The 27,832-nt window shown below is 41.5% G+C and overlaps 1 protein-coding gene and 1 long non-coding RNA gene across 24 annotated transcripts in view; both read right to left on the bottom strand.

Moving 5' to 3' along the window:
* FOXJ3 (forkhead box J3) overlaps positions 1-27,832 on the bottom strand; it is a 228,997-nt gene that overhangs the window by 120,956 nt on the left and 80,209 nt on the right. For 6 of the 23 annotated variants that reach the window (XM_081492329.1, XM_081492339.1, XM_081492338.1 and 3 more), the window contains exons 1-2: positions 21,157-21,329; positions 93-153 (exon numbers count right to left, since the gene is read on the bottom strand). Coding sequence is in view for 15 of the 23 variants with exons in the window: in XM_081492323.1 (XP_081348449.1) it covers positions 93-136 (44 nt within the window). In the remaining 8 variants the exon portion in view is untranslated. Of the gene's footprint in view, positions 1-92; positions 154-336; positions 1,404-20,349; positions 21,119-21,156; positions 21,330-21,760; positions 21,920-23,070; positions 24,644-26,736; positions 27,740-27,832 lie in introns of those variants that run through there. The other 17 variants (XM_081492332.1, XM_081492340.1, XM_081492324.1 and 14 more) reach the window with 9 other exon arrangements.
* Positions 9,807-15,499, bottom strand: LOC145506861 (uncharacterized). The gene is made up of 2 exons (XR_014054401.1): positions 14,109-15,499; positions 9,807-11,120 (listed from the first exon to the last, which is right to left on the bottom strand). It is a non-coding gene; the product is annotated as an uncharacterized LOC145506861 (long non-coding RNA).

Genomic DNA, 27,832 nt, shown 5'->3' with positions numbered 1-27,832 from the left:
TATGAATCTTACAGTAAAACTGATTCTAATATGACTTGACCAGAATAACTTTTAAAATGTTACATGTTCTAATAAAAAAAAACAGCACTCACCTTAATGAAGTTACAGATGGACAAGCCTGTCCATACAAACCCATCTGGCCACAAAGAGAATCTGAAAAGTAAAGAAGAGTTAGTTATCAGATGCTCCAAAATAAATTAAATTATAAATCAAAATAAATTAAACTAAAAATGCTATTGAGCAATATGATGAACTACATTAAGGAAGACTGACATACCAGGAAGCTCAAGAAAAATAGGTACACTATAACTGTAACATCCAAAGCTAAAAACTCACAAAATTTAACAAATTAAGCTTGCTGCTGCTGCTGCTGCTGCTGCTGCTAAGTCGCTTCAGTCGTGTCCAACTCTGTGCAACCCCACAGACGGCAGCCCACTAGGCTCCCCCGTCCCTGGGATTCTCCAGGCAAGAATACTGGAGTGGGTTGCCATTTTCTTCTCCAATGCATGAAAGTGAAAAGTGAAAGTGAAGTCATTCAGTCGTGTCCGACTCATAGAGACCCCATGGACTGCAGCCCACCAGGCTCCTCCGTCCATGGGATCTTCTAGGCAAGAGTACTGGAGTGGGGTGCCATTGCCTTCTCTGAAATTAAGCTTACAGATTAAGCTACAGATAGAGTCCAAATGGTTTAGTAGAGTCTAAGGACTCCAGACAGGTGCCTAAAGGCTACCAAAGAGCTGAGCATGTAGGTTCCCATCCTCAAAGGTTCCCATCTTCCACTTCATCTACCCTTCAATCAAAGCAGTGATATCTTTGTTGGTTTCACATAATGGACTTAACTAAGACTTCATTTGAAGAACAGTTCCACTGCTTAATTAAAAAGTTAAGAATAACATTGAACAGAAGAAGCTTTGTTCAAATTCTAGCTATGACACTATGAGACCTGGAAGAATTACATATCCTCAGAGAACCTCCATTTTTTCCATCTGTAGCTTGGGGATAGTATCACCTAAAACTTTATCAAGAGATAAACTGCAGGTTTGTTATTAGAACTAAATCACTGAACAAATGTGAAACTATGTATTAGCACTACTATCCAGCACAAGGATGATTCACAGTGTCTACAAGTAATATGAATGAGAGAAGCTGGAACGGGAGAGTATAACATGCATACAATTGTTTGCAACTAAAGAAAACAGGTTCACTCTAAAAGGATCGACTCCTTTTCCAGTTCTAGCCAACTGCTGCTGAGCAGGACTGAAAGCCCGATACTGTTGCTGCTGCTAAGTCGCTTCAGTCATGTCCGACTCTGTGTGACCCCATAGACGGCAGCCCACCAGGCTCCGCCATCCCTGGGATTCTCCAGGCAAGAATACTGGAGTGGGTTGCCATTTCCTTCTCCAATGCATGAAAGTGAAAAGTGAAAGTGAAGTCGCTCAGTCGTGTCTGACTCTTAGCAACCCCATGGACTGCAGCCCACCAGGCTCCTCCGTCCATTGGATTTTCCAGGCAAGAGTACTGGAGTGGGGTGCCATTGCCGATACTGTTAAGAACGTCTAATTTTCCAAGAGAAGCAAGATATCCAAAATTTTATTTGAAATCTCCTGATTTTTATTTTCTAAACACTATGTGAGCCAAACAAAACACTGGCTGTTATCCCAAGTTTATAACTTTATTTTAGAGGCTGAATGCACTCCCTGTATCTATCAATAACTGTCCCTGCTTGCACTGAAAAGAGATGTTCTACTTCTGCCAGAACAACAGAATAGTAGCTTGATCAACATGCCCAGTGAAAATAACAAACACTGGATAATTTTTAACCTTTATATATTAATCAATAACCTGAAAGAAAATAAAGTATGATCAAGACTAAAAACTAAGTGAAAGAGGGAAACTAGAGAAGTATGTAGAATACTGAAACCAGCTTTCACTCATCTTCAGAGCACTGCACCAAACCCTGAATTTCAGCTTGCAATTCCAAAGCTTGTTAGGGCTCAAGGTACAAGAGGCAAACTCCAGATGTTATCCAAGAGAATCTCAAGGAAAATTTCTTAACCTTGGCATTGAGTGTCGGCGAGGGGCTGGAGGCTACAAGAGTAGTTCAACAGTGTCTTCTCAGATACAACCAGAAGCTGACCCACACCTAGATTATGGTTTAAAAAGCTTCATACTCAGAATTTTAGAGTGGTCCTAGAATGGTAATGTCTGCCCCCCAACCTTGACAGATGCAAATGCAAATCCTCTCTGGCAATCTCCCTTTCATCTAGGCTTGGAAGAATTCTCAAGGATAAGGTTCCAAGATAAATAAATTCACAATCAAAAATCACAAAACCAGTAGGAAACAAGCCACTCAAGAGTAAGATACAGCTGAAACATCAGGTGGCAGACCAAAAACTCAGACTTCAGATATGGAAATTATGAGACTTTTCCCTACTGTTTTTATTTTATGAAAGATTTACCTATTCTTATATTTCAAATGCTTACGTGCAGATGAATTTCAAATCCACATCCTTATTAGGGATCAATCTCCTAATCTCTAAACATAACTAACATTCTCTCCCAGAAATCCCAAATTTACTATGTCCAAAACTGAATTCATCATCTTTCTTTAATGTATTTCCTAACTTCAAGGTCCTTTATCTAAGAATGGCTTTCAGTTTTCTAGCCTAACACCCTTCTTTTCCTTGTTAGAGCTGAACACTTCAACTTTTGATTTCTATGAGGAATGCCTTCTAAACACCCCTGGGCTCTCAGGCCATTCCTCACCAAGTGGGTAGAGCTAACTCCAGGACTCTATATCCAGGATTCTGCAAGTATCTGAGTATGACTGCCCTATTGACTCTTAACAGTTAATCTAGACATCAGGTGAGCTGTCTAGATTGGGTGGGTAGGGACAAGAGAACATGGAAAGTTAGCCAGCACATTTGGCTCTTAAACCTAAACCACATTCTACAATATCAGCTTTATCAAAAAAAAAGGTAAATTCTTATAAAAGTTACCATATGACCCAGCAATTCTACCCTTAGAGATATGTATTTATATATATATGTCATATATATACACAAATATACACATATATGAATATGCTCTCGGGAAACCTGCACATAAATATTCACAGCAGTATTATTTATAAACTCAAAAAGTGTAAAGAAACCAAATGTCCATCAACTGATGAACACATACACAAATGTGGCACATCTGCACAGTATCCATATACTATGGAATATTATCCAGTCATAAAAAGGAATGATATACTGTTACATGACACAACATGAATGAACCTTGAGCATCTTAGCATAAGAAAGAAGTCAGATACAAAAGACCACATATTGCATGACTCCATTCATATGAAATGTCCAGAACAGGCAAATCTTAAGAGACAGAAAGTAGATTAGCCAGTAGATAGGGGGATGGGAGGAGGGATGCGGATAAAGAGTGACTGCTAACTGGTTTCTTTCAGGATTGGTAAAAATGCTCTGCAATTAGACAGAGGTGAGGGTTGCACAACCTTGTGAATAAAATCCTTTAGTATAAAATCACCAAATTTTACACTTTTTAAATGGTGAACTTTATCTTTCTAATCTACTGCAGCCTTGATGCCTTAGTTTCAGTTTTCTTCACTCTTTTAACTTAGATTATTGCTCCTACATGGTATCTTGAACACCAGTCAGGTTAGTTGAAAGAACAAATACACCAATATTCTTCTCCCTACCCAGGCAAATGTCCAGAAACATGGAATGCTCACAGAAGAAGGCTAAGATTCACAGTGAAATCAGTCTCCTCCAAATCACAAACTCACATTTCTGAAGTCAACTATGTTGAACAATTATATTAATTCATTCAACTTCATCCAAAATTTATACAGTTTAAGTTGGTGCCAACAGCACCTACTAGCCTTTTCTGCAAATCCTTTGAAAATCAACAAACAACAAATTTTGTGTAGCATGACATAACCAGAGTATGGGGAGCAAAAAACCAGTCATGCACTGATGCACATGCTCCAATAGAAACTACTGTATTACATGCCATCACTAACAGAAGAATACAGAATTTCTTTTAACACAAGCAGTCATCAAGCGTACATTAAACTGAGCTACAAACTATTCACATCTAGGAAGCATATGTTTAACAAACTAACAGGTGTATAACAATATATTATTTGAGAGGAGGTGAAATGGAAGTAAGTATTTTTATTTATAAAGAACTTGTAACATTCATGACCTTGAGCCAAGACTTTGATTGCAATCCCAACTGTGATTTTGGGTATATTGTTAAAAGGGAAAATTCATGCCTCAAGTTACTATAAAAGGAGCTTGGATGAAGCCACCACTATGACATATAAAAGAACTAAAAGTCTGTTGAGAATAAATTCTAGAGCACTGTAAGTCAAGAGAGCATTCCTTTAAAAAAAAAAAAAACCTTCTGAATTCAGCTCTATCTTTCATAAGACTTGAAAATAAAAATTTACTAGCATTCATGAAGAACAACCCCGTTGAGTCAGGTTCCTTGACTGAACATTGTGAATTGCTATACCATTACTCACAGGTAATCGTTAAAGCAGTCATGGAAATAACCTGTGTCTTAATCATCCTAAACAGGAAAAGTCTGCCGGAGGAAGGAGTAAAGGGAAAAGAATCCTGCTGAGTGAGTAGCAATCAGCTGTTCATCGCAGCTCCACTTGTTGAATCTAAAGGCAGTGATGCAGCTATAGCTAAAAAGCAAGAACTCAGAGTCACATGCCCCCAGAAAGCAAAATCATGTGAGAATGATCAATTCACCATGGTAATGTTAGAGGGAGAAGAAAGGCGAAAACTTAAATTTGGAGAACTCAGATTTAGTGAAGAGGAACAAGTTTTAAAAAACATCCTTGAGAAAACTGTACTGGAGATAGCAGCAATGGGGAAAAAGGCAAGTGTTACACACAGATTAAGATGGACATAAACTGAAAACACAAAATAGGCTTTTAATGGAAGATCATTAATACTATAGAGGTTGGAGTTTGCAGACGAGTGGGAGCAAAAACTAGACTGGAAGGGTGTTAAGAATCAGGAAAGAGTGAAATAAAAATTTAGCTACAAACTACATAAAATGAAAATAAACAGAAAGTGCAATAAGGTCAAACAGAGCAGAGAGGAACGGATTAAGAAATCAAGAAAGGTGAAGAACATGTTAGAAAGCTCATCCATCCCACTATATCCCCATTACCCTGTTTTATTCTTCATAGTTCTTGTCATCTGGTACGACTTGATAATGACTTTTGTTTTACTCTCTGCTTCTGTCCCACTAGAACGCAGATTTAAGTTTCTGTTTCAGTCTCTGTTATATCCCCAAATCCTAATATGTAGTTTGCGGTCAAATTTGTTCAAATGAATGAATAAACCAAGTTCCTCTAGGTTGGAAAGACAATAAATCCAAAAGAAGTACAACTAAGATCTAACTGAAAATTCACCAAATCTTTTTAATGTAGTCTTTGTATCCACTAATTCTCTCTGCCTCTGAAGCAAATAATTTAAGACAAATTCACAGTTAGAAGAACAAGTTAGTATCCAGAATACATAAAGGACCCTTACAATTCAACAAAAACAACTCAAGTTAAAAATGCCCAAAGATTTGGAGATAGAGCAAAGGGGTAGAGCATTTGACTGCAAAAAAAGAAAAAATGGGCAGAGACTTGAATACACATTTCTTCAAAGAAGATATTAAAATGTCTGATAAGACGAAAAGATGTTCAAAATCATTCGTTATTAGGGAAATGCAAATCAGAATCACAGTACTACTTCATCTAGGTAATCAGATACTAAGTAATCAAATACTACTTCAGCTAGGATGGCTATAATCAGAAAAACAGACAATAACAAAAGTTGCAAAGATTTGAAGAAACTGAAGCTCTCATACACTGGTAGTGGAAATGTAAAACACTGCAGCCACTTTGGAAAAGTTTGGCAGTTTGTCAAAAAGTTAAACACAGAGTAACCATACGACACAGCCATTCTACAGGGAATATACCCACGAAATGAAAACATACCACCACAGAAAAATCTGTACACAAATGTTCATAGCAGCATTAAATGGTAAAATAGTGGAAACAACACAAGTGCCCAATAACTGATGAATGGATAAGATGTTATAATCATACAGCAGAATATTATTTGCCAATAAAAAGGAATGGCACATGCTATGACATAAATGACCCTTGAAAGCATGCTAAGTGAAAGAAGCCGGTAACTAGACTATATATTACATGATTTTGTTTATATCAGATGTCCAAATCAGACAAACTTATATTAAATTAGACTATAGGTTAGGAGATAAATTAGATTAGTAGTTTCGTAGAGTTAGGGAGGCAGGTGGGCTTCCCTGATGGCTCAGATGGTAAAGAATGTGCCTGCAATGAGGGAGACCTGGGTTCAATCCCTGGGTTGGGTAGATCCCCTGGAGGAGGGCATGGCAACCCATTCAGTATTCTTGTCTAGAGAATCCCCATGGACAGAGGAGCCTGGTGGGCTACAGTCCATGGGGTTGAAAAGAGCTGAACACGACTGAGGGACTAAAGCACAGGGAGGCAGGTAAAGTGGACTTGCTGCTAATAAGTGTGGGGCTTGTTTTAGAGGGAGAGAAAAAGATACACAACCCAATGAAAATGTTTAGAAAAAACTGAATTTTACACTTTAAATAGGTATATTGTATGGTATGTGAATTTTATCTCAATAAAGCTGGTGTCCTTTGTTTTTTTCCCTAAGTTTAAGTTTCTCGAACCTGATCACAAGTCTAAGCACATCAGTTCAGTTCAGTTGCTCAGTCATGTCCAACTCTTTGCAATCCCATGAACCACAACATGCCAGGCCTCCCAGTCCATCACCAACTCCCGGAGTCTACCCAAACCCATGTCCATCGAGTCGGTGATGCCATCCAACCATCTCCTCCTCTGTCGTCCCCTTCTCCTCCTGCCCTCAATCTTTCTCCAGCATCAGGGTCTTTTCCGATGAGTCAGCTCTTCACATCAGGCGGCCAAAGTATTGGAGTTTCAACTTCAACATCAGTCCTTCCAATGAACACCCAGGACTGATCTCCTTTAAGCACATATTCACATACAAATATTCTCTTGTTCTGTAAGTTCCTGCTTCTTTCCTCACTAGTGCCATAGGAACCTCCCCCTCACCCTAATTCCACAAAATGGAAAAGGGGAGAGTAAAAGTAATGACTTCACCAGAAAGCAAATTCTATTATAGCAATTATTTTGAAATCTATAACCCTTTCAACCATTAGTGGTTCAGGAAAGTTTGTCTTCTGGTGGGCTCCACCATTTCCAAACCACACACTAATTAAACATGTTTAACAAGGATACACTTAGGTATACATCTGCATAAACCCTGAAAAAATGCTATAGGAAACCACACTTAACATTACCTATAAAACAACTACGTAGGCTATACCACCTCTCCTCCTAAAAAAAAAACAAAAATATGAACTGTCTCTTTACCCTCTATAGCTTAGGATTAGTGTCAATAAAACAGGTGGTAAATGTGGGGGAGGGGAGCTTCTTGGCTAAACATCACAGAACTATAACTTCTTCCAAATCCCTAAATTTATGTAAACAGATCATAGGCCGCCCTCTTCAAACCAAATCATAACCCAGGCAAATAACACAGGATTCTATTTCTGGGTCTGTTAACAACTCACTGGATAATCCCGAAACTTCAGTCTCTCTAGTTTGCTCAATAACTTAACCACAATTTCCGGTCCCAAACTCAAATCATGTGGTCTAATAAAGAATGTTTCCCCAATTTGTAGATTTACTTTCATGAAAAATCTGACAAATCATATTATATGTTTAAATCATATTATATGTTTAAATCATCTTTAAAGAATATACAAGAAATATGAAAAAAATTCTAAAGACCTGTTTACTCCAAAAATGTTCAACTCTTTCATTTTAAACTTCTAAAAGTATTCACTAAACAGAGAAAGAATCAGTTCTCAGAGGACTGAACAGTTTTCAGGCTTTAAATTTATGCTCAGTTATATTTAGAAAACCAAGATGCCACCTCTCTGGATCCCGTATCTCTATCTCAGGCATTTGATTCATGTGTTTTGCCTGGTATAATTCAAAGCAAGAGATCCACCATACCCCTGAAATGTAAATTGAACACATCGGAACATTATGATTGTTAGAGGAATGAGATGCTATACTACAACTGAAAAGATGGGAAGCTATAATCTCCACTGCTACAGCTTTTTAACAAAATAAGAATTACCTGTCTGGTCCCCAAAGCCAGTCAACAAACCACTGCCAACTTTTAAGAATCGTTTCCATCCTATTCCTGGAAATCCTGATTCAAGAGTCTAGGATGAAACCTAGGGAATCTATTAATTACAAATATCAGGCGATTCTGGTTGCTCAGCTTAATTCAGGAACTACTGCTTTAAGACTGGGATAGCAAAAAACTGTCATATCACTTGCCAATTATGTTCAATAGTAGTTGCCTGAAGTGCTACAATGAGAAGGTCATGTCTGAAAAAACACAAGAAATTAGTAGTTTGCCATGGACATAGTGATCAGGAAGTGACAACATGCAAACCATGTATCTGCCATCTGTGACTTAGATCACTGACTGAATGGGCTTTTTTTAAGGAGGCTTCTGGGTAAGAGATCCAAAACTGGATTATTTACTTTCAACTGGCAGAAGCTCTCTCTCCGGGAAGGTAGTAGGCAGTAAGAGCAGGCCCACCGGTGTATGTGCCAGAACTCTAAAAGTAAGTATTAAGCTTTCCAATATTATACAAAGATTTCTGCTCTCAAAATGCCTATAATCTTGCTTGAGAAATGAAAAATTCTACATGACAATATAAATTTGGTCTTTAAAAAAAAAGGTATTTGTGCTTTGAGAAGTTTCACTTTAGGTAAAGGTGAGAATTAGTGGAGCACTGCCTGCCAGGCCTGAAACAGTGTAGTTTAGATTGAATCAAGAGACAAAAATCAACTGTGGGTTTTTGATCAAGACATGAATGAAGTAATGTCCACTAGCAGCATTTACCAGGAAAATAAATGGGAGGTTATACAATCAAGGCATGCTCCATGTGAAGGCAAATTATCTCTTTCCTATTGTTTCTGTATGTACCTGTCTCTGCCACTGGATTGCAGGCCTCCTAGTACACCAGGGGACATGTCAAATTAACCATTCTACCTCCCATAATGCTGAGCACATATTTTGTACATAATAGTCCAAAACGTTTACTAAATTGCTGTAAATGAAGGAAAACTCTTAGAGCTATTTCCAAAGTAATAATAACAGAACTTGGTATAGAAACATGAGAATCCAAAGAAGTAGATAGAATGAAATTATGCCAAAAAGAAAGGGAGGAACTCTGTTAGGTTAAAAGACACAACAAACAATAACTAAATGTAACGTGTAGACCTTGGCTGAATCTTGATTCAATTAAAAACTGTAAAAAGACACAATCAGGGATATTTTTACTATGAACTGACACTGGACAACACTAATAGGAAATACTGTTAACTCTGTTAGCTACAATAGTAGCATATGGTTATGTAAGAAAATGTCTGTATTTTTTAGATATGCATACTAACCTTTGCATGGGTGAAAAGACAACTCTACAATTTTCTTTAAAATACTCAAGCAAAAGAGAAAAAGTAAAAAAGGCAGTTGAGGCATATATGGCAAACAGCTTAATAATTATTAAATCTGTAACAGGTATAGAGGGATTCATGACATTTTATCTAGCTTTGAGTGTACTCAGCAGTACAGTTGGACTTTAATGTTACTCCAACACTGTACAATCAACTCTTTTTCTTTTTTTCCTCAGATTTCAGGAAGCTTAAGAATGACTAGTACTTCTGAGAAAACAGCCTAGACTCAATCAGGAAAAAAAAGGGGTGGCATTCATTTGTTAGCTCTACTAATAGGAAATGTCTCTGAATCGACTCAAAGAACTTCTTGTAAATTAGTATGAGGACTGAATATGAGCCAAGACAGTGACTCAGCTGCTAAAAAGAAAATACAATCTTAGGGTTCATTAGAAGAATAGTATCGAGATCAAGGAGGTAGCAGTCCCATTCACTCTTCACTGGTTAGTTCACAACTAGAGAATTGTGTTCTGAGTACCACATTTTAAGAACACTTACGAGCTAGAAAGTTCGCAGGGAGGGATATCAGACTGGCAAGGAGTTTAGAAGCCAAATGTCAAGTGTAGAATGACTGAAGAAAATGGGTGTGTTTAGCTTGAAAAAAAAAAAAACAAACACTTTCCAGCCTTCCATGTCAGCTCTAGCATAGAGACCCCAGTATAATATTTTCCAGAGGATTTTAAAAATTGTTAGCAGGCATTTCATAATCAAGAAAGTTTGAGTCAAATACTTTTCTAAGGGACTTACCAAAGTATTCTATATCCCAGAGCGCTTTATGACTCAAGAAATTCTGTATTTCCCAAATGTAACCATTCATTCAACAAATATTTATTGAGCCCCTATTACCTGCCAACACTTCTCCGGGCGCTGAGAATACAACAATGAATGTTTTCAATGTCCTTGAGAACAGTTTGTGAAACAGCCAGACTGAGCCTTTTTGCTACTTCTCTAACTTGCATTGTTCTTCTTCACCTCTAGATTTTTGATTATGTGCTCACAGTAGATTACCCTCTCACTATCTTAATTCAAACATTATTGTTTCCAAGAAGCTTTCCAGATCATAAGCAAAACCACTCTTTTCAACAAAACCCTGACTCTTTCTCTACATCAGTTCTTTGAGAAGACACTATGCCTCTTAACTACCTTTGGATCTCTCACAATGCCCGGAACCATGTCTTCAATATGTAGGTGCTGAAAAAATATTTGCTGAATGAATAATCACATTCAAATATTTAAAGAGTTATCTTGTTAAAGAAGGCAAACTAGGTCTTCAATGTTGCACAGAAAAGGAGAAGGAAAAAGAGATGAAGTTAGAAGCAAATTTTGCCCCAATTAGAGCTAGCAACAAGCAAGCTACCTTACAGCTACAGTGACTACAGGTATTCTAAGAGTAGCCGAATGACTGTATCAAGCATTTTAGTGGAGTCTCTCACTGGCCTGAGTAAAAGATTAACTCACATTATTTGGGGATCAGCTATACTAATAAATGAAAGGATATTTCGTATTTGAGCTTAATTTTAAGAATTTAATATTGTATCAAAAGTTACCTTATGTCTATATGGTATGTATATTAGACAAAAGGTAACTTTATGGTATGTGTATTAGACAAAAGGTAACTTTATGGTATGTATATTAGACAAAGGTAACTTTTGATACCGGAGAAGGCAATGGCACCCCACGCCAGTACTCTTGCCTGGGAAACCCCATGGACGGAGGAGCCTGGTAGGCTGCAGCCCATGGGGTCTCGGAGAGTCGGACACGACTTCACTTTCACTTTCACTTTCACTTTTCACTGTCATGCACTGGAGGAGGAAATGGCAACCCACTCCAGTATTCTTGCCTGGAGAATCCCAGGGACGGGGGAGCCTGGTGGGCTGCCGTCTATGGGGTCGCACAGAGTCGGACACGACTGACGCGACTAAGCAGCAGCAACTTTTGATACAATATTAAATTCTTAAAATTAAGCTCAAATACAATATATCCTTTCATTTATTAGTATAGCTGATCCCCAAATAATGTGAGGTTTAACCTGAGTATAACTTACAGCTGCCCCTCCATATCAGCAGTTCCTCTGCATCTGTGAACTCAAACCATGGACCATGTAGTACTACAGCAGTCACTATTGAAAAGTATTCATGTACAAGTGGACCTGTGCAGTTCAAACCCTTATTGCTCAAGGATCACCGGTAGAGAGAATAAAAGGAAAAAAAAAAAAGGACACTGTATCCATTCTGGAAGAATCAACACAAGGTTTCTTAATTATGCTCCCAAAGCAGAACAAATACAAACACATAGGTCATCCACCTCTGTAAGCAAAGCTCCTTAGATAAGGAAATTCTTTAGGTCAATGATTTTCAGTATTATGCAGTAAGAAAAAATCATTATGAAGTCATCAGCTTCTCTTAAAGTCATCTAACCAAACCACTAAAAGTATTAAGTTCTTCAAAGAAATAAGCTAGTCATGCTGCGTTTTTAGTTAAAAACTAGAAAACAGAAAAAAAACAGATGTCTCCTTACGCCTAGGATATCTCTCTGATGTCTCTCCCAAACCAAAAGTGGTCATCTTTGCTAGCAGGGACCCTATCGGTTACTTGTGTCCCCAGCTTTTAGTATAGTGCCCAGGACATACTAGATGCTGAATAAATGAGCAAACAAATGAGAAAAACTGAGTCCAATGTTGCTGGATGAAAACAAGTACTTAAAAGTATCACTAACAGTTTTGTTTTTCTTACTAGAAATCTGCCAAGGAAATGAAAGCAAATGAGTAGATTCTTAAATCTAGTTTTTCACTACAAAAGTGCTATTTTTATGTCATTTATTTATATGTAAATCCAAGTTCTTGGTTGCTTCTGGGGGACTAAAATTAATTTATTGATCAGCAGAACTAAATGACAAATTTCTAATGCAAAGAAAATCCCGAAACACTTAATACACCCACAGCTTGACCTACAAGATTATAATCAAATAATTTATAAAACTGATTTATTAATATAACTGAGCAAAAACAAAACACTTTTATACCACCAAGTGCTTAAACTATTCTTCAAAAGTACCATGCTTCACATTTTTCAAATTCTCATTTGAACTATAAAAATCAGAGTTTTTTTAGTTAAAAACTAGAAAACAGAAGATTATAAAAATGATTATCTGCTCTTGGTAGAGAACTTAGAAAATACAAACAGGTTCGAAGGAGAAAATAAAGACTACCCAATATAAAAATGCTTTCTTTCCCAGTCTTTTTTGCTGTGGAGTTAAAAATTCTTTATATACTGTCACTCTCCCCACCCACTGCACAAGAGAAAACAGAGTCACACTATGGCAGTAACCCAAGTATCCTCGGTAGAATCATGTTCCAGGTACAATTTATCAATCTCTAAATTTTACAGATGTATACTTGCATAAAAGTAAGACTATTTAGTAATTAGTAAATCTGCTATTTAGTAATCTGCTATTAGTAATCTGCTATTTAGTAATCCTTTAACGTTTCCCTTCTGATTCCATCTCCTTCTTACCTTCAGAATTCACACAGAATGCAAGCTGAAGTAAAAATACATCCAACTACTGGAAAAGGATCCAAATTTAACACAGGGAAGACGCTGCTCCCAACAGTTTTATGTCCCTTAGTCTGACATCATCACAAGACAAGTTCTGCTCCAAGCAGCCCAAGTCCTTTGATGTTCTTAAACTTCAATTTCTACCTCAAAAATCCAAGTATGTTCTTCATAAAAATCTTGCCAGCTTTCTACTACGAAGTACAAGACTAGAGACAGAACGCAGGATCCAGGCTACTGTCTCTGCTCTATATAATAATTGAGTAACACTATGTCAGTCTTAGCTTGTGTCTCATTTTCTCCATTTGTCAAAAGAAGTATTAGTTGCCTTACCTACATCACAGGACTGAGTGAGACTCCAAAATCTAACATATCAGAGAAAGAGCTTTTCATAAAGTAATATTCCAATTAAGGTGGATATCTTTCCAATACAAACATGCCCTATAATAAACATAAAACATGACTTGCCCTCATGCACACAGATGCCATTCTGACAGTGATTCCTATCTATGTACATACATATGAGACAATACCATCAACAGCTCCTTACACAGGGTAGACACATAAAAGCATGTCACCAATTCACAGACCCAATCACACTAGCAAAAGCAGATGCCATGTACTGTTTTCCTGCCATGACAGTCTGCTCCATCTTCATTCAGAAAAGTCAACCTGCTCATGACTGCAACATACCTGACTGCCGTGTCTGTAATTTCCCGAAGTTGTACAGCCAAGCCACAGAAACTTTTTTGTTTCCATATACACATCAGCCAAAATCTAGGATCTCGGAGCACCCCTCTCCCAATCCTATCTCTCTATGAGCAAACAGAATTTGAAACCGTTATTACGGAGTTCCAGCAGTCTTCCTCCACTCATCCATTCTCTCACAAATCTATATTCCACAGTAAGACCAGGTCTCAGCCTTAGGAAAAAGCCAATTTCAACTTTTGAAATCTTTAATAAGGTCACATTGGCACCACACTGTACCAATCAATCAGAAGATCAATCTTATATCCTTGAAACCACTATACCTCTGGGCAGGACTCTGTTTAGTAGAATTCATTTACAGCTTTTAGCTTTGTACTCCAGGTAAAAACTTCAACTAAAACTCAGTTTACTGGTTAAAGTCTCCTTCAGACACATGGTCATCCTAGGATCATCAGTCAACTCTTCAATAGAATCCATGACATACATATTATTTGAAAATAATGAAAAAATAGCCAATGCTATAGCTTAAATATTTGTGTCCCCCACAAAATTTCTATGTTGAAATCCTGACCCCTAAACATGCTATTAGGAGGTGGGGTCTTTGGGAGGTGGCTAGGTCATGAAGGCAGAGCCTCCATAAACAGGATTAGCCTCTTATAAGAGAGGCTCCAGGAGGGATGCCTTGCCCTTTCCACACAGCACGAAAGCATCGGTTATGGCCCAGGAAGGAGACCCTCACCAGAAGGCACTTGGTCTTAGATTTTTCAGCTTCCAGAACAGTGAGCAATTAATTTCTGTTGTTTATAAGTTCCCCCATCTGTGGCATTCTGTTACAACAGCCCAAACAAAGACAGTCAATATACCAAATTTTCACAGACTCTCTCTAAAAACTTCCACGCAAGGACTTTCTCCATCTCCGAAATTATTAGCATTCAATTCAGAAGAGTTTTCTAGGACTACGTTCTAAGCGACAGTGTCTCTTATGGCATCCCATAACAGACTTCTTTACCTGTGAATGATGGGAAATAAGTCAGACTAGGGCAATGTTAATGTAGGTCTGATTATACCAAAATGAAGTCACTTACATTACAGTAAAATTCTGAGAGCAACCAGAGTAGTTTCATAATTATTAGAAACTAAACTTGAGGGTGCCAGAGTTCTTAATGAATATGGTCCTAATTATCTTATATCAAATTCATATCTACCCTGTATTTTCTTTTGTTACAGTACTAAACCCCATATATGAGTCTCATTTGCTCTCCATTTCAGTTGTTTTGTCTCAATTCTACAGAAAATAACCACTTTGAAAGACACTAAATTCTCAGGTTATCAGTTGACATGCCAAGTAAAACTGCAGCCAAAGGTACCTAACTAAAAAGATTACTTAAAATAAGTAGAATTCCATTGTTATAAATACATCTGGTTCCAAATAACAAAGCTATTTCCATATCCCAGCAGATGGCCCACAGTAATAATGCTTTGCTGATCTGGTTATAACAAATTCTATTAAATCCAAAATCCTGTATAGCAGATGCCTTTCCCGATTTCAGTATAAGTCAATCTCTTTAACCAAAACACTAAGGTTTGGTTCTTGTTATTTGTGCAGTAAAATCCATTTATGCCAATTAAGATGGTTAAAATTTTTGACAGTTACTATAAAATGCCTCCGTGGTATTTTCTGAGTTTTGGGGTGGAGGAGGCAAAGAGTACCTCCATCAAGGACTGAAAGGCTAACTGTTCAAAATGAAAAAGATTCACAGCTAAAGGAAGGCTGAGGAGAGGTTATAGTAAGCTTCAGCTGTCCTAAGCCAAGGTTTCTGAATAGTGGCAATGTGGAAAGCTAACTGACTAACAAAGCTGACAGTGAAGAACACTGAAAATACAATTTCTGATCTGAGAGGCTATTAGCAGGGATAAACAGGAAAAAAGGTACCTGGATACCTAAATAACACATATCTCTGTACACTTAAGTGTTAAAGACTGATATTTAAAAGAAATGTGGATAAAATGTCAACTTTATTTTGCTGCTTATTTCCCCAAAATAAAATCACACTCAAAATCACATCTTCATATTCTGGTCACACCCTTATTTGAAACATTACCCTCTGTTAATTCATAACACAGTAACAGTACACTGCAGTGATTAAGAGTCACTGAGTCCTGAAAACAGACTGCAGGGGTTTAAATCCTGGCTGTTTCCTTTCCCAGCTACATATCCTTAGCCAAGTTACCTAACCTCTGTACCTATATCATCTGTAAAATTTTGGTAATAATAAGTTCTACTTTCCAGAGTTGTTGTGAGGATTATATGAATAATAAATATAGTCAGAACACTTTGGAGCCCATAGTAAAGCCTCAAAAAATGTTAGCTGTTATTATCACTACCTCTATCATCATCATCATCATCATCACATTAATCCCCAGTAAAGTTCTGAAAGGCAGAAATATGAAATGACTTATCTAAATCAAAAACAAGTGACAAAATGCAGTAAGAAACATCTCATTTTAAATCCTGAAGTTTAACATTAAAAGTTACTCATTCCCTAAGCAACAGAATTTTCCAACCTCTCTAATTCTCCAGTAATTCACATGAGGCTTCTTTAAGTTAGAAGAGCAGCATAAAGAAGTGGAAATAGCAACAGACGTGCACTAAGATGATCTAATTGCTCCATCACTGACTTCATCTTGGCAAAGTCACCTAATCTAAACTTCAAATTGCTCACCTTAAAAAACACTGCCTACCTCTCAGGGCTGTTGCCTGATAAACAGATAACACATGAGAAAACGTATATAACCCATAAACACACTATATGAATGTTTAAGAGCCAAGTGATACTCATCTTCATATCCCCAATGCCTAGCAGAATGCATAGCAGAGGTTACAATCTAAAAGAAAGCCGTAAGAGGGATGGAGTTGACAGGATGAGGATTACAATGATAGAAGAGGAAGAAACCCAAATGTCCATCAACTGATAAGTAGAGAAATGAAAGGCGGTAGAGCCAGAAGATAGACTCGTGCTTGTTCTTAGTCGTGCCCAACTCTTTGCAACCCCGCGGACTGCAGCCCCCCAGGCTCCTCTGTGTATGGGATTTACAGGCAAGTATCCTGGAGTGGGTTACTATTTCCTCCTCCAGGGGATCTTCCTGACCCTGAGATTGAACCCACATCACCTGCATTGGCAGGTGGATTCTTTACCACTGCACCACCTGGGAAGCCCCATACAACAGAATATTCAACAATAAAAAGGAATGAGATACTGACACATAATACAAAAATGGGTAACTTGAAACACTATGCTAAGTGAAAAAACGTCAGACACAAAAGACCATGGGTTGTATGATTCCATTTACACAGAATGTTCAGAATAGGCAAATCTACAGAAATGTTAACTACATTAACATTTGCTTAGGACCAGGGAATGAAGAGGAAATGAACAGTAACAGCTAATGGACACAGACTTTCTCTTTTGGGATGATGTCCGTGATGATGGTTTGCACAATTCGGTGAATACAATAAAAGCCACTGAACTGTACACTTCAAATGGGTGAACTGTATAGTATGTGAATTATGTCAATAAAACTGTTTCAAAAAAGAAAAGTAAGTTTGAGAGAACCTTTAAAGTATAAAGTCACTGGCTTTGGAACACAAGTTTGTTTCTTTTTTAAAGAAAAAAAGTGAGTTTTCTATTATTTGAGCAGCTCTGACATGTGGACAAGAATGAGACTGAAGGAAACATTAGAAGAGAATACTAAGAATTACCACACCAGACCATAACATCTCTACAAAGCCTTCTGTAGAAAACAAATCTGGAATCTTTTATCCTTCCTTTCAAAATTCTGAGGTTAAAAATCACCTCCTGGTCCCAGTTCAATAGTCTTTTCATCACGATCATTGTTTCTGAACTTTAAGACTACATTTGATACTACCTACCATATTACCCTTCCTATCCTTGGCTTCTGTGGCACTGATGTACTTCCTGGTTCTTCTCAGAAACGCTTTATCTATTAGACTATAATGTCACCCACAGTTCCAAACCTCAAAGCTCTTTCGCTGTCATACTACTAACCCTCCAACACTCATCTACTCATGTTTTTTTACTACCAAATACAGCCCTGCTCAGTACACAATCTACATTTCATATCATCTTATATCATCTTATAATGATACACTACAGGATTACTCTACTCAAATCCTGATTATCTTTGCTAAGGTTGGAAAGTATTTTTTCTTTTGAGCAGATCTGTTTTTCTGATTGTTTTGCTTAGACGAATACTAAACTAGCCTACACTTCCAGAGTCAAACCAGCAAGGAGAAAAGACTATCAGTAGTTGCAGGAGGCTAATCTTTTATTGAAAAATTGATTGTATACAATCCTTAAGTGTTGACCATTACCCACCCTGGCTCATTTATCTTTGCAGTGACACTTTCCTAATTTCCTCATCATTATCAGCCATTCTCCCAAAATTCTAGCCTTTAATCTTTTAATGTTTAATTCATCCTCTTCCCTTGGCATACATCCAGCTATCACTAAGTTCAAATTAATTTTTACTAAAACATACATTCTCTTATATATTCTATACACTCTTTCACAGGACAGTATAATTTAAAGACTAAATGCATAAGCCCAAAGGCAGGACTGCCTGGATTCAAATCCTGGCTCTGCTGCTTACTCTCTATGGGATTTAGGGCAAATTACTTAACCATTCTGTAACTCAGTTTCTTCATAGTGATAATAACACCTTATTATAAAGATTTTAGGAGTTAAATACATGTATGTAGTTTAAAACACTGTGCCTGGCATACAGTACTCTATAAATGCCAGCTACTATTTTATTCCAAACATCACCATTTTATCTCAGACCCTCATCAGCTTATTCCTAAAATTCTTCAAGAGCCTTCTAGTCAGTCTCCCTACTCCAGAATGCTCAACTAATTATGAAAATCTTCCTCAGGAACAATATGCTTCATCTTACTCTCAATCTTTAGAACCCACTGTGGTACCCCATCAAATTAAACCATATATCCTTAATAAGGTCCTCCATCAATACCTACTCTACCAAGCCTAAACTCATTTATTATTATAATTCACCAATAAGATGCTCTATGCCAATCAAGTTGCTCAGTATCTTCTGTACTGATACACTGTCGGTGTATGTCTTGGTAAATACCCCTTCATTCTCCTGGAATACATCTCTTGCCTTTTGAAAATTTCAATTTCTCCACATCTCACTTTATACCTTTGATTTTGGCTGCACTGTCATCCCAACCAGGAGCTTGATGTTGCATGGAATTCTGAATGATGCATGTTATATGTTCTTTCCCTAACAGAAGTGAGAGACCACCACATATTTTAATTCCTATGTCTCTTCATACATAGGACAGTATTTTGCAGAGGTACACAAATACTGACTTAATAAATATGCCTCAGAATGTATCAGAACACCACTATCTTCCACTGCCCCACCCATACTTAGCATAATGAGGGCAGATAGAATCTGTCTCTAAGTATTTTTATTTTACATACACAGAAGGAGAATATACTAACAATTGTACCAGATTAAAAAAAAAAAACCACTCAAAGAGAATCATCTAAATCACCCGACCTCATCCAAAAACATACCAAATAAAAGCATGAGGAAGCCCTCATATCTTCAGCAACACAAAACCAAAAACAAGATTCATCTTAAATTCAAGAAACACAAAAAGAAGACAGAAACCTAAAAAAAATTTAAAATTCAATCAAATCCCTAGATGCTACCCAAACATAAAAATGAAGAGGAGCTCATTGCTCTTCTATAAATATCTGCTTATAGCCTAGGAGAAATAAAAGGCTTCCTTCACTGCTACTGTGGCCTGTTCCCTGTTAAGGGAGCAATCTGTGGTCATAAAAGAGCAAAACACGGGAAGATGGAAACCTTAACCTGGAAGAGACATTAAGAAAAGAAATTACTCAAAACGTATGTTTCAAAACCAGAGAGTACAATGATACTCAACAGAAGGAGAGGGAAAGTGAAATAAAAAAGCACCCACGAAATGAGTGACTCACTGAAACTTATCTAGTGCTGCCTTGCGAGTAAAGAGCTATGCATATAACACATCCATGACACGCACGCCTGTCTGACTGGCAAACAAAACAGAAAGAAAAAAATAAATGTCAGAAAAAGACAAGGTAGATGTCCCATCAATTTCTAATTCCCTGGTCAATCCAACTCAGCTCATTCAGGAATCCAACCAGGAACAACATGACATGGATTGCACAATACAGAAAAGAGAAACCTTCGCCAACCATACACAAAAAAAGTAGAACGGAGAAGTGAAAACTATATACCTCAATGCATCAGCAGCTAGAGCTTATTATTCTCTTTAAGATTAAACTGTAGAGGAAAGAACAAGAGCAGCTCAAGGAAGAGGGGAAAAGATGTCAATGAAACTAAGTCCCTTACTGGTCTCAATCTCAGAGAGTACAAGTCTTGCTTCTTCCAGCTGACCAACCATCGGCCTCGGCACAGCAAACTGACCCTAACACCTTCCACGCCACCCGGAGTAAATCCCAGAGGAAAAAAACCAGCCCGCTTTAACCTCCCTCCTCACCAGCTGCAAACTAGAGGGGGTTGGGGGGGGGAGACACCCTACCACGTGGGCAGGATGCAACACACACAGGACAGCAACACGTCCGCATGGAACTGCTGCCTCTGCCCATTGCCGGTAGAGGACACGGCGACAGGATGGGTGGGAACACAGGCCCCCCGCACGGGCCTCCCCACCCCAAACGGCACCCCCGATGCGCGAGGTGCTGGCCGCCTCGCCGGCCAAAAAGCACCCCGGAGCTTGAAGGGAAGAAGCTGCATCGCGCTGGGGACGGGGGGCTAGCCCAGGCCAGGGGGAGGTCACGGAGAGAAGTCTGCGGCCACTGTCTTCGGACTCGACGCCCCCGGGAATCCCTTCTAGTTCCCTCGGGCCCCGCCTGGGGGAGGGGCGGGAGGCGCGGAGCCGCCGCTTCCCTGCTGAGGGGCAGCAGCAGCTGAGAAGCGCCGCGGGGGAGGGAGGAACCCAGCCCTAGCCTCTCGCCCGGCCTCAGCCTGGGCCCAGGCCCCCTGCCCCGCCCGCCACCCGCCCCGCGACGCGGCCGCAGCTGAGAGAACGGAGAGGGCGTCTCGCGGAGGGCAGCCCCTGCCTCCGTCCCGGGAGATGCCCGGCCCCGCCTCCTCGCCCGCCGCCCCGGCCCGACCGCCCCGGCGGCGGGCGCTCACCTCAGGCTGCGCAGGCCGGGACGGCCCGGCCGAGCCCCCGGCCGCTGTGTGCGTCTCCGCCCCCCGGGAAACGTCCCAACGGCACCTGGTGCGAGCCGCTGAGGCCCGGAGCAGCGCCGAGAGCGGCGGCGGCAGAGGGAGCAGCCAACATCCGGGGCCGCGCACCCGGAACTACTTCCCGACCAGCTCCCCCTCCCGCCGCCGCCGCCCCCGCCTCCCGCGACGTCGCTGCGCCACCGGTACGCCGTCTGCGGCGTCCCTGCCCCTCCGCCGCAGTCACGGTCGCGGATATGCGCCCGGGATCCTTCCGCTGAGGCAAATAGTACCCTGGGACTTCGCGTTGGCGGGGGTCCTGCTTCCGCGAAGCGGGTGTCAGGCAGCAGCAGAGAGCTCCGAGCGACTTGTTGAGGCGGGGAGTAGCGGGTTCTCTGTCCCTCAGAGTGGCGGCCAGGGAGTGAGGGCAGGGGGGACGGCCCCTTAGTTGAGGACAAGAGGGACCTCCGCCTTGAACCCTCCCCAGGGACTCCGGGGCCCTGTGTCCCGGGGGAAGGGCGCCTTGCGACTTTCCCCCAAGCTCCCTTCACCTCCCCGTAGCAACAGGTACCTTAGCCTCTCCGGGACACCGGTCACCGCGGCTTCTACGGCCCCAGCAAAGGCACTTTGGACCTTCAGGACGCCTCTTCTTCCAGAACGCCACACGTCCCGGGTTCTAGACCCATCTCTCTGCCGAGGCCTCTCCTGTGCCTCGCCTTGGTTTCCTTCTCTTTAAAACAAAGGAGATGAAACTCTAAAGGCCCTTCTGATTCTTAAGCAGCTGCCCAGGTTATGGTCCTTGCTATCAACAGGTGGAGCACTTAGAAGGGTAGTTGGGCGACTTGTGAACTTTGGAATTTACTTCTACGTCAGTCTTGACTGATTTTTTTCTCTAAAGTATCTGCCCTGTAATTTCACGTTTAATTACATTAAGAGGTCGTATTATTTGCTGTTGCTTCCTTCGCGTTAGTCACATATAGCACCAAGTATGCTTTTGAACTCACAGTAGGTGCTCAATGTTTGTAAACTCAGATAACTTGTTAGATGAATACTAGGTTGATTGGATGAGATGAAAAGGAGAGAGGCCTGAGTGAATTGACCTTGGGAACATCTTTTGACAGACGTAGTCTTGTACTAATCAGATAAAGACCTCAGGTAAAGAGCTGAGTACCCAATAACTTTAGCAGACATTGAACACCTGCCATTTACCAAGCAGTAGTAGGCCCTGAGGATTCAAATTACTCCTATATCCCTTTTATACCTAAGACTCCAGCGAGATTCTGAAGATTAAAAGATTCATTCATTCACCCATCCAACAAATATTTGCTGATCAGGTTGTCAGACCCTATTTTAGTGTTTGGGTTGAATCAGTGACTAGAAGCAAGAAGGGGGTGGGAATACCCTTCCATCTTGGAGCTATCACCTTAAATAGAGAGAAAGATGATCAACATAACAAGAAAAGAATTTGGTATGACAGGAGGCCTACAGTGCTATGGAGGAAAAAAATAGACCAGGGTAAGAGGTATGAGGAAAACTGGAGGAGGAAGGAAGAGAAGTGGAATTTTTTTTTTTTTTAACATCAACCATGTCTTTATCAATAATTAGTCCATTCACTTCAACTGAACCATGTTAGGTGCTTGGGGGCTTCAGTGAACAATAAGCCAAGGTTCTGCCACTGGTAGAGACCACGTGCCAGGTGCTTTCACTTGCCCTCTCATTCAGTGTTTTTACCAAGTCCCTCAGAACTCCTGGGTACCTCTTTACAGCTAATGAATCTGAGAAGAGTTAAAAACTGGGACTCAAACTCTTGTCTTCTGAGTCCAGCTCCCTTTCCAGCTTCACCTCAGCTGAGAACTCATATTTTTCTGTTTCATGCCTCACCTCTTTCATCAAGAAGACTGGCCCGCGACGCTCCGCCGTTGGGCGGGGCGGGGCCAGGCCGGCGGGATTGACAGCCGGAGGCGGCGGCCTCCGCAAAAGGCCAGACGCGGCGCCCGCCCGGCTCTACGCGTCCGCCGTCTCGCCTCCTGGAGCCGCCGAGGCCACAGACATCAGCCCGCTCCTCCCAGGAAAAAACGAGCCTCTCAACCTTGGGCAAATACAGGAGATCCATACTATGGCTTCAATACTTAGTACCTATGGCATTCTCCAAGCCTGAAAGGAGCATCTGAGGGCAACACTCCTGTCCCGGGACTGCTGAGAGGACCACGCTTAGCTCTGTCTCAGGGTGCCCCAGTTTTTGGCAAGAGTCATGCCTGGAAGCTTCGGAGGTGGGGGAAGGTCACTGCGACCCCACGGCAGAGGCAGCGGTGGTGGCGGTGGTGGCAGCAGTGGCGGCAGTGGCAGAAAAAGCAGCGGGGGCATCTTCCGCTTGCGGTGGTGCCTACTGCTGGCAGATCCCAGGGAAGAAGAGCTTCTCCGTGGGGTGTCTGAAGGTTGTTCGCGCTGCAGCACCTTCCCAGACATCAGTGAGTCAGGGGAGCTGGGTCGGTGGTCTTCACCCAGCACTTCTTCTATTGGCCTCTCGGGCAGCAGGTTGCAGCACGGACTTGAGGCAGAGAGCACCGTGGCCAGGGGGCCAGGCTGCAAGGGAGGCTGGCCATCTCCAGCAGTGCCGTCTGAGCAGATGGCGGGGCTTTCGGAGGAAAAGTTCATCCGAGACACCTGGGCTTTCTCACTAAAGTTGCCTTCTGGGTGCACCGGAAGGAGATTTGGAGGCTCAGGACTGCATTGGAAGGACGCGAGGACCCCGCTGGTCTCCTGGGGCCTAGATGTCATTGTCATATCCCCGTTGCGGTATGGACTTATCTTTCCATTGTCCTCTCCTTCGGCCTCTGTGTGACCTTCCTCCTTTGTCGTGCCTTCCCTGTGTTCTTCTTGGACCTTCGCCTCACTCTCCTTTGCGCAAGGAAGTAGGAGGTGACTGGTTGGTACCAGCTTCCCAGCCTCGACGACCCGAGCAGGTAGCTCAGGTAGTGAAGGCAGGAGAATAATTTTGCGCCCCGGTGGAGGAATTCTGACAGTTCTCGAAGGTCCGAACATCATGGAATTACGAGTGGACAAGACGGGCTGCTTCTTCGGCGAGTCCCTCAAGTTCACCAGGGGTAGGACGCCCACACGGGAGTACCCAGCCTGCTGGATGGGGTAGTGCCTTTTCGGCGCGATGTAAAAGCTGGATGATAAAGGCACTCGATCCTGGTTGAGCAGCCTACGACCCGGGTGTAAAGCAGGAGCTGGAGCAGCGGGGTGGCCCCGGCCAGATGTGATGGCAACCCGAGAGGGCAAAACCAGTGAGCGATGGCCCAGCGGGTGCCGGCGGCGGAGCGCGGAAACAAATTTACACAGTAAATTGCCCATATAGGACAGATTGTGCGCCAAACGCCCCGAGAATAGAGTGTGAAACTGGGAGAGCGTCTCCCTAGCTTCTGACTCCTATCGCGGTCAAACACGCACTGGAGAAACGATTCCTCAGCCTGGCGTTTGTGACATGTCCATGGTATACGCATCACAGAGGGCAAACTCCAGGGCAAAGGGCGGGGCCCCAGCGCATGACCCCAGCGCGTGGCCCCTCCCGGACTCTCTAGCAGCTGAGACTTCCCACTGTGGGTGCAGGTGTTTGGCACCAGAGGGGCCACCACGCAGAGACTGTTCAGGACTGTGGGGGCTTCCTCCTCCAGAGCTCATCCTGTCTAGCATCTCATCATGCAGCCCCTTTGGTGCCTGCATGTGTATTGGCCAGCCCTTCCCTGCCTGGGTCTCAGAGGCCTGTGCAAAGCTGAGTGCAGGAGCCACCCACCCTGTGGAGGGGTGGTCCAGCACCTATGGGGGACCTCCCCAGCTTCTCTGCGAGGCCTGGAGCCAGAACCACTTTCTCCACTGCTGTTCCTCTGCCATCATCACCAGCCGGCAGAGAATGCAGAGACCTCACCTGGCCAGATGCTGCACCCCACAACGTCCCTTCTTGGCAGGTGGCTCCGTGGTAAAGAATCTGCTGGATTGGGAAGATCCCCTGGAGGAGGAAACGGCAACCTACTCCTGTATTCTTGCTGTGATAATCCCATGGACAACAGAATACAATCTACGAGGTGGCAAAGAGTCAGACATGACTGAGCAACTGAGCACACTTTCATATTTACATATTTAACCCACACAGGGTATACATTTTCAAGTACAGTGTGAAGAGGAAATACCCATTCTTTTCTGATCAACTGGAAAAGAATCTGCCTGCAATACAGGAGACCTGGGTTTGATCCCTGGGTTGGGAAGATCCCCTGGAGGAAGGAAAGGCTACTCACTCTGATATTCTGCCCTGCAGAGTTCCATGGACTATATTGTCCATGGGCTCACAAAGAGTCAGACATGACTGAGCTACTTTCACTTCGATTTTTCTGATTAGAAGTATAAATGAATTTCCCCAGTACATGTACAGAATAATTATCCTGTTTCCCCACTAACCTGCAGTACCACTACTTTGATATATTAAAATCTATATATTTACTATTCTTTTTCTTAGCTTTCTCTTAGTGTATGTATCCGTGAAACATAACAAGTGCTGTGCTAAGTCACTCGGTTGTCTCAGACTTTTGTGACCCCATGGACTGCAGCCTGCCAGTTTCTTGTATCATGGAATTTCCCAGGCAAGAATACTGGAGCAAATTGCCATTTCCTACTCCAGGAGATCTTCTTGACCCAGGGATTGAAACTGCATCACTCATGTCTCCTGCACTGACTGCACTAGTGCTACCTGGGAAGCTCATGTTGGCTATAGTTTATTAAGCCATATTGTACCCTTGATTTTTTTAATTCTTCCTTTTTTGTCTTCTCCATAGAGCAAGCAGGATCTTAGTTCTTTAACCAGGGGTAAAACCCATGCCCTCTGCTTTGGAAGTGTGGACTCTTAACCACTTCAACAGAGTATATGTGTATAAAGTCATCACACTGTAATTTGAAATATACATTTTAATTTGTCAATTATGCCCCAATAAAGCTAGGAGGGAAAGTCTACAATACCATATGATTGAATTTAATTGACATTCTGGAAAATGACAAAACTAAAGGAATGGAAATCGACTTGGAAATGAAGGCAGTAGGTGATTACAAAAGTGCGTAGGAATGGCAATGGGATGATCCAGAGGGATGGGATGGGGAGGGAGGTGGGTGAGGGGTCCAGGAAGGGGAACACATGTAAACTCATGGCTGATTCATGTCAATGTATGGCAAAAACTATTACAATATTGTAAAGTAATTAGCCCCCAACTAAAATAAATAAATTTATTAAAAAAAACAAAAAAACAACAAAAAAAAAGAAGAAGACTGATACATGAATACAGATGAATGACACTAGATCTGCGCTGGGACAAAAGGGAGGGAGAAGAAATACTTAGAGGAAAAGAGGGGGGGACATCAAAAAATCTAAACATGTAGAACAAAGAAAAGGGGTAGCAAAGAAGACTTCAGTTCAGTTGCTCAGTCGTGTCCAACTCTTTGCGACCCCATGGACTGCAGCATGCCAGGCCTCCCTGTCCATCACCAATTCCCAGAGCTTACCCAAACTCATGTCCATTGAGTCAGTGATGCCATCCAACCGTCTCATCCTCTGTTGTCCCCTTCTTCTCCTGCCTTCAATCTTTCCCAGCATCAGGGTCTTTTCCAATGAGTCAGTTCTTGGCATCAGGTGGCAAAAGGATTGGAGTTTCAGCTTCAACATCAGTCCCTCCAATGAATATTCAGGACTGATTTCCTTCAGGATGGACTGGTTGGATCTCCTTGCAGTCCAGGGGACTCTCAAGAGTCTTCTCCAACACCACAATTCAAAAGCATCAATTCTTCAGCACTCAGCTTTCTTTATAGTCCTTCATAGTTTCTTTAAGAAGATTTAGTGGAAGAAAAATGAAGGTAGATTCACAGTAGCTTATTCCAATTCCAATTCCAATTCCAGTTTTACAGAATGAGATTTTAAATAGAACCATCAGGGAGAACCCAATTCATAAGGTGACTTTCATGAGAAACTTGAAAGAGATTAGGGAGTGAGTCATGCAGTGGATAGTAAAAAGTGTCCCGGGCAGAAGGAACGGCTAGTGGAAAGCCCCTGAAGTGAAAGTATTTGTGGAAATGTTATAAACAGTGGAGGCCAGGACAACTGGAGCCGGGTAAGCAAATGAAAGAGGAATGGGAGATAAGGTCAGAGAGTGGGGTCTTGTCAGCCATTGTAAAGATCTTGGCTAAAGTGGACACACTACAGGGCTTGAAACAGAGGAGTGATATGATCCGATTCTTGCTTTCAGAAGATCACCCTGGCTATGTGCTAAGAGTAGATAGAAAGTGGACGTTGATGGACGCCAGAGGCTCCATTAGTCAGGTGCAGGATAATAGCTTGGACCAAACTGTTAGCAGTGAGTAGGTTAAATAAGATACAGTTTCTATATTTTAAGAACTCACAGTGTAGTGGAAAGCAAATAAGTAATTACAATACACTGTGATAAGGGAAATAGTATCCTGAAGAAGAGGCCACCCTTGCTAGTTTTTCTGACAGAGTAAACATTCCCTTTTCTACCAAGTTGCCAAGGGAGTTAAAAGTTCCATGTTCTTTGTTGGTTCACTGGGTGGATCCTTGATAACATAGGTAACATTTGTCTTCTTCCCA

The sequence above is a fragment of the Giraffa tippelskirchi genome, chromosome 5 (assembly GCF_054371585.1).
Source record: "Giraffa tippelskirchi isolate mGirTip1 chromosome 5, T2T-mGirTip1v1.2.pri, whole genome shotgun sequence".
NCBI lineage: Eukaryota > Metazoa > Chordata > Mammalia > Artiodactyla > Giraffidae > Giraffa > Giraffa tippelskirchi.
This window is presented reverse-complemented; position numbering and strand designations above follow the sequence as displayed.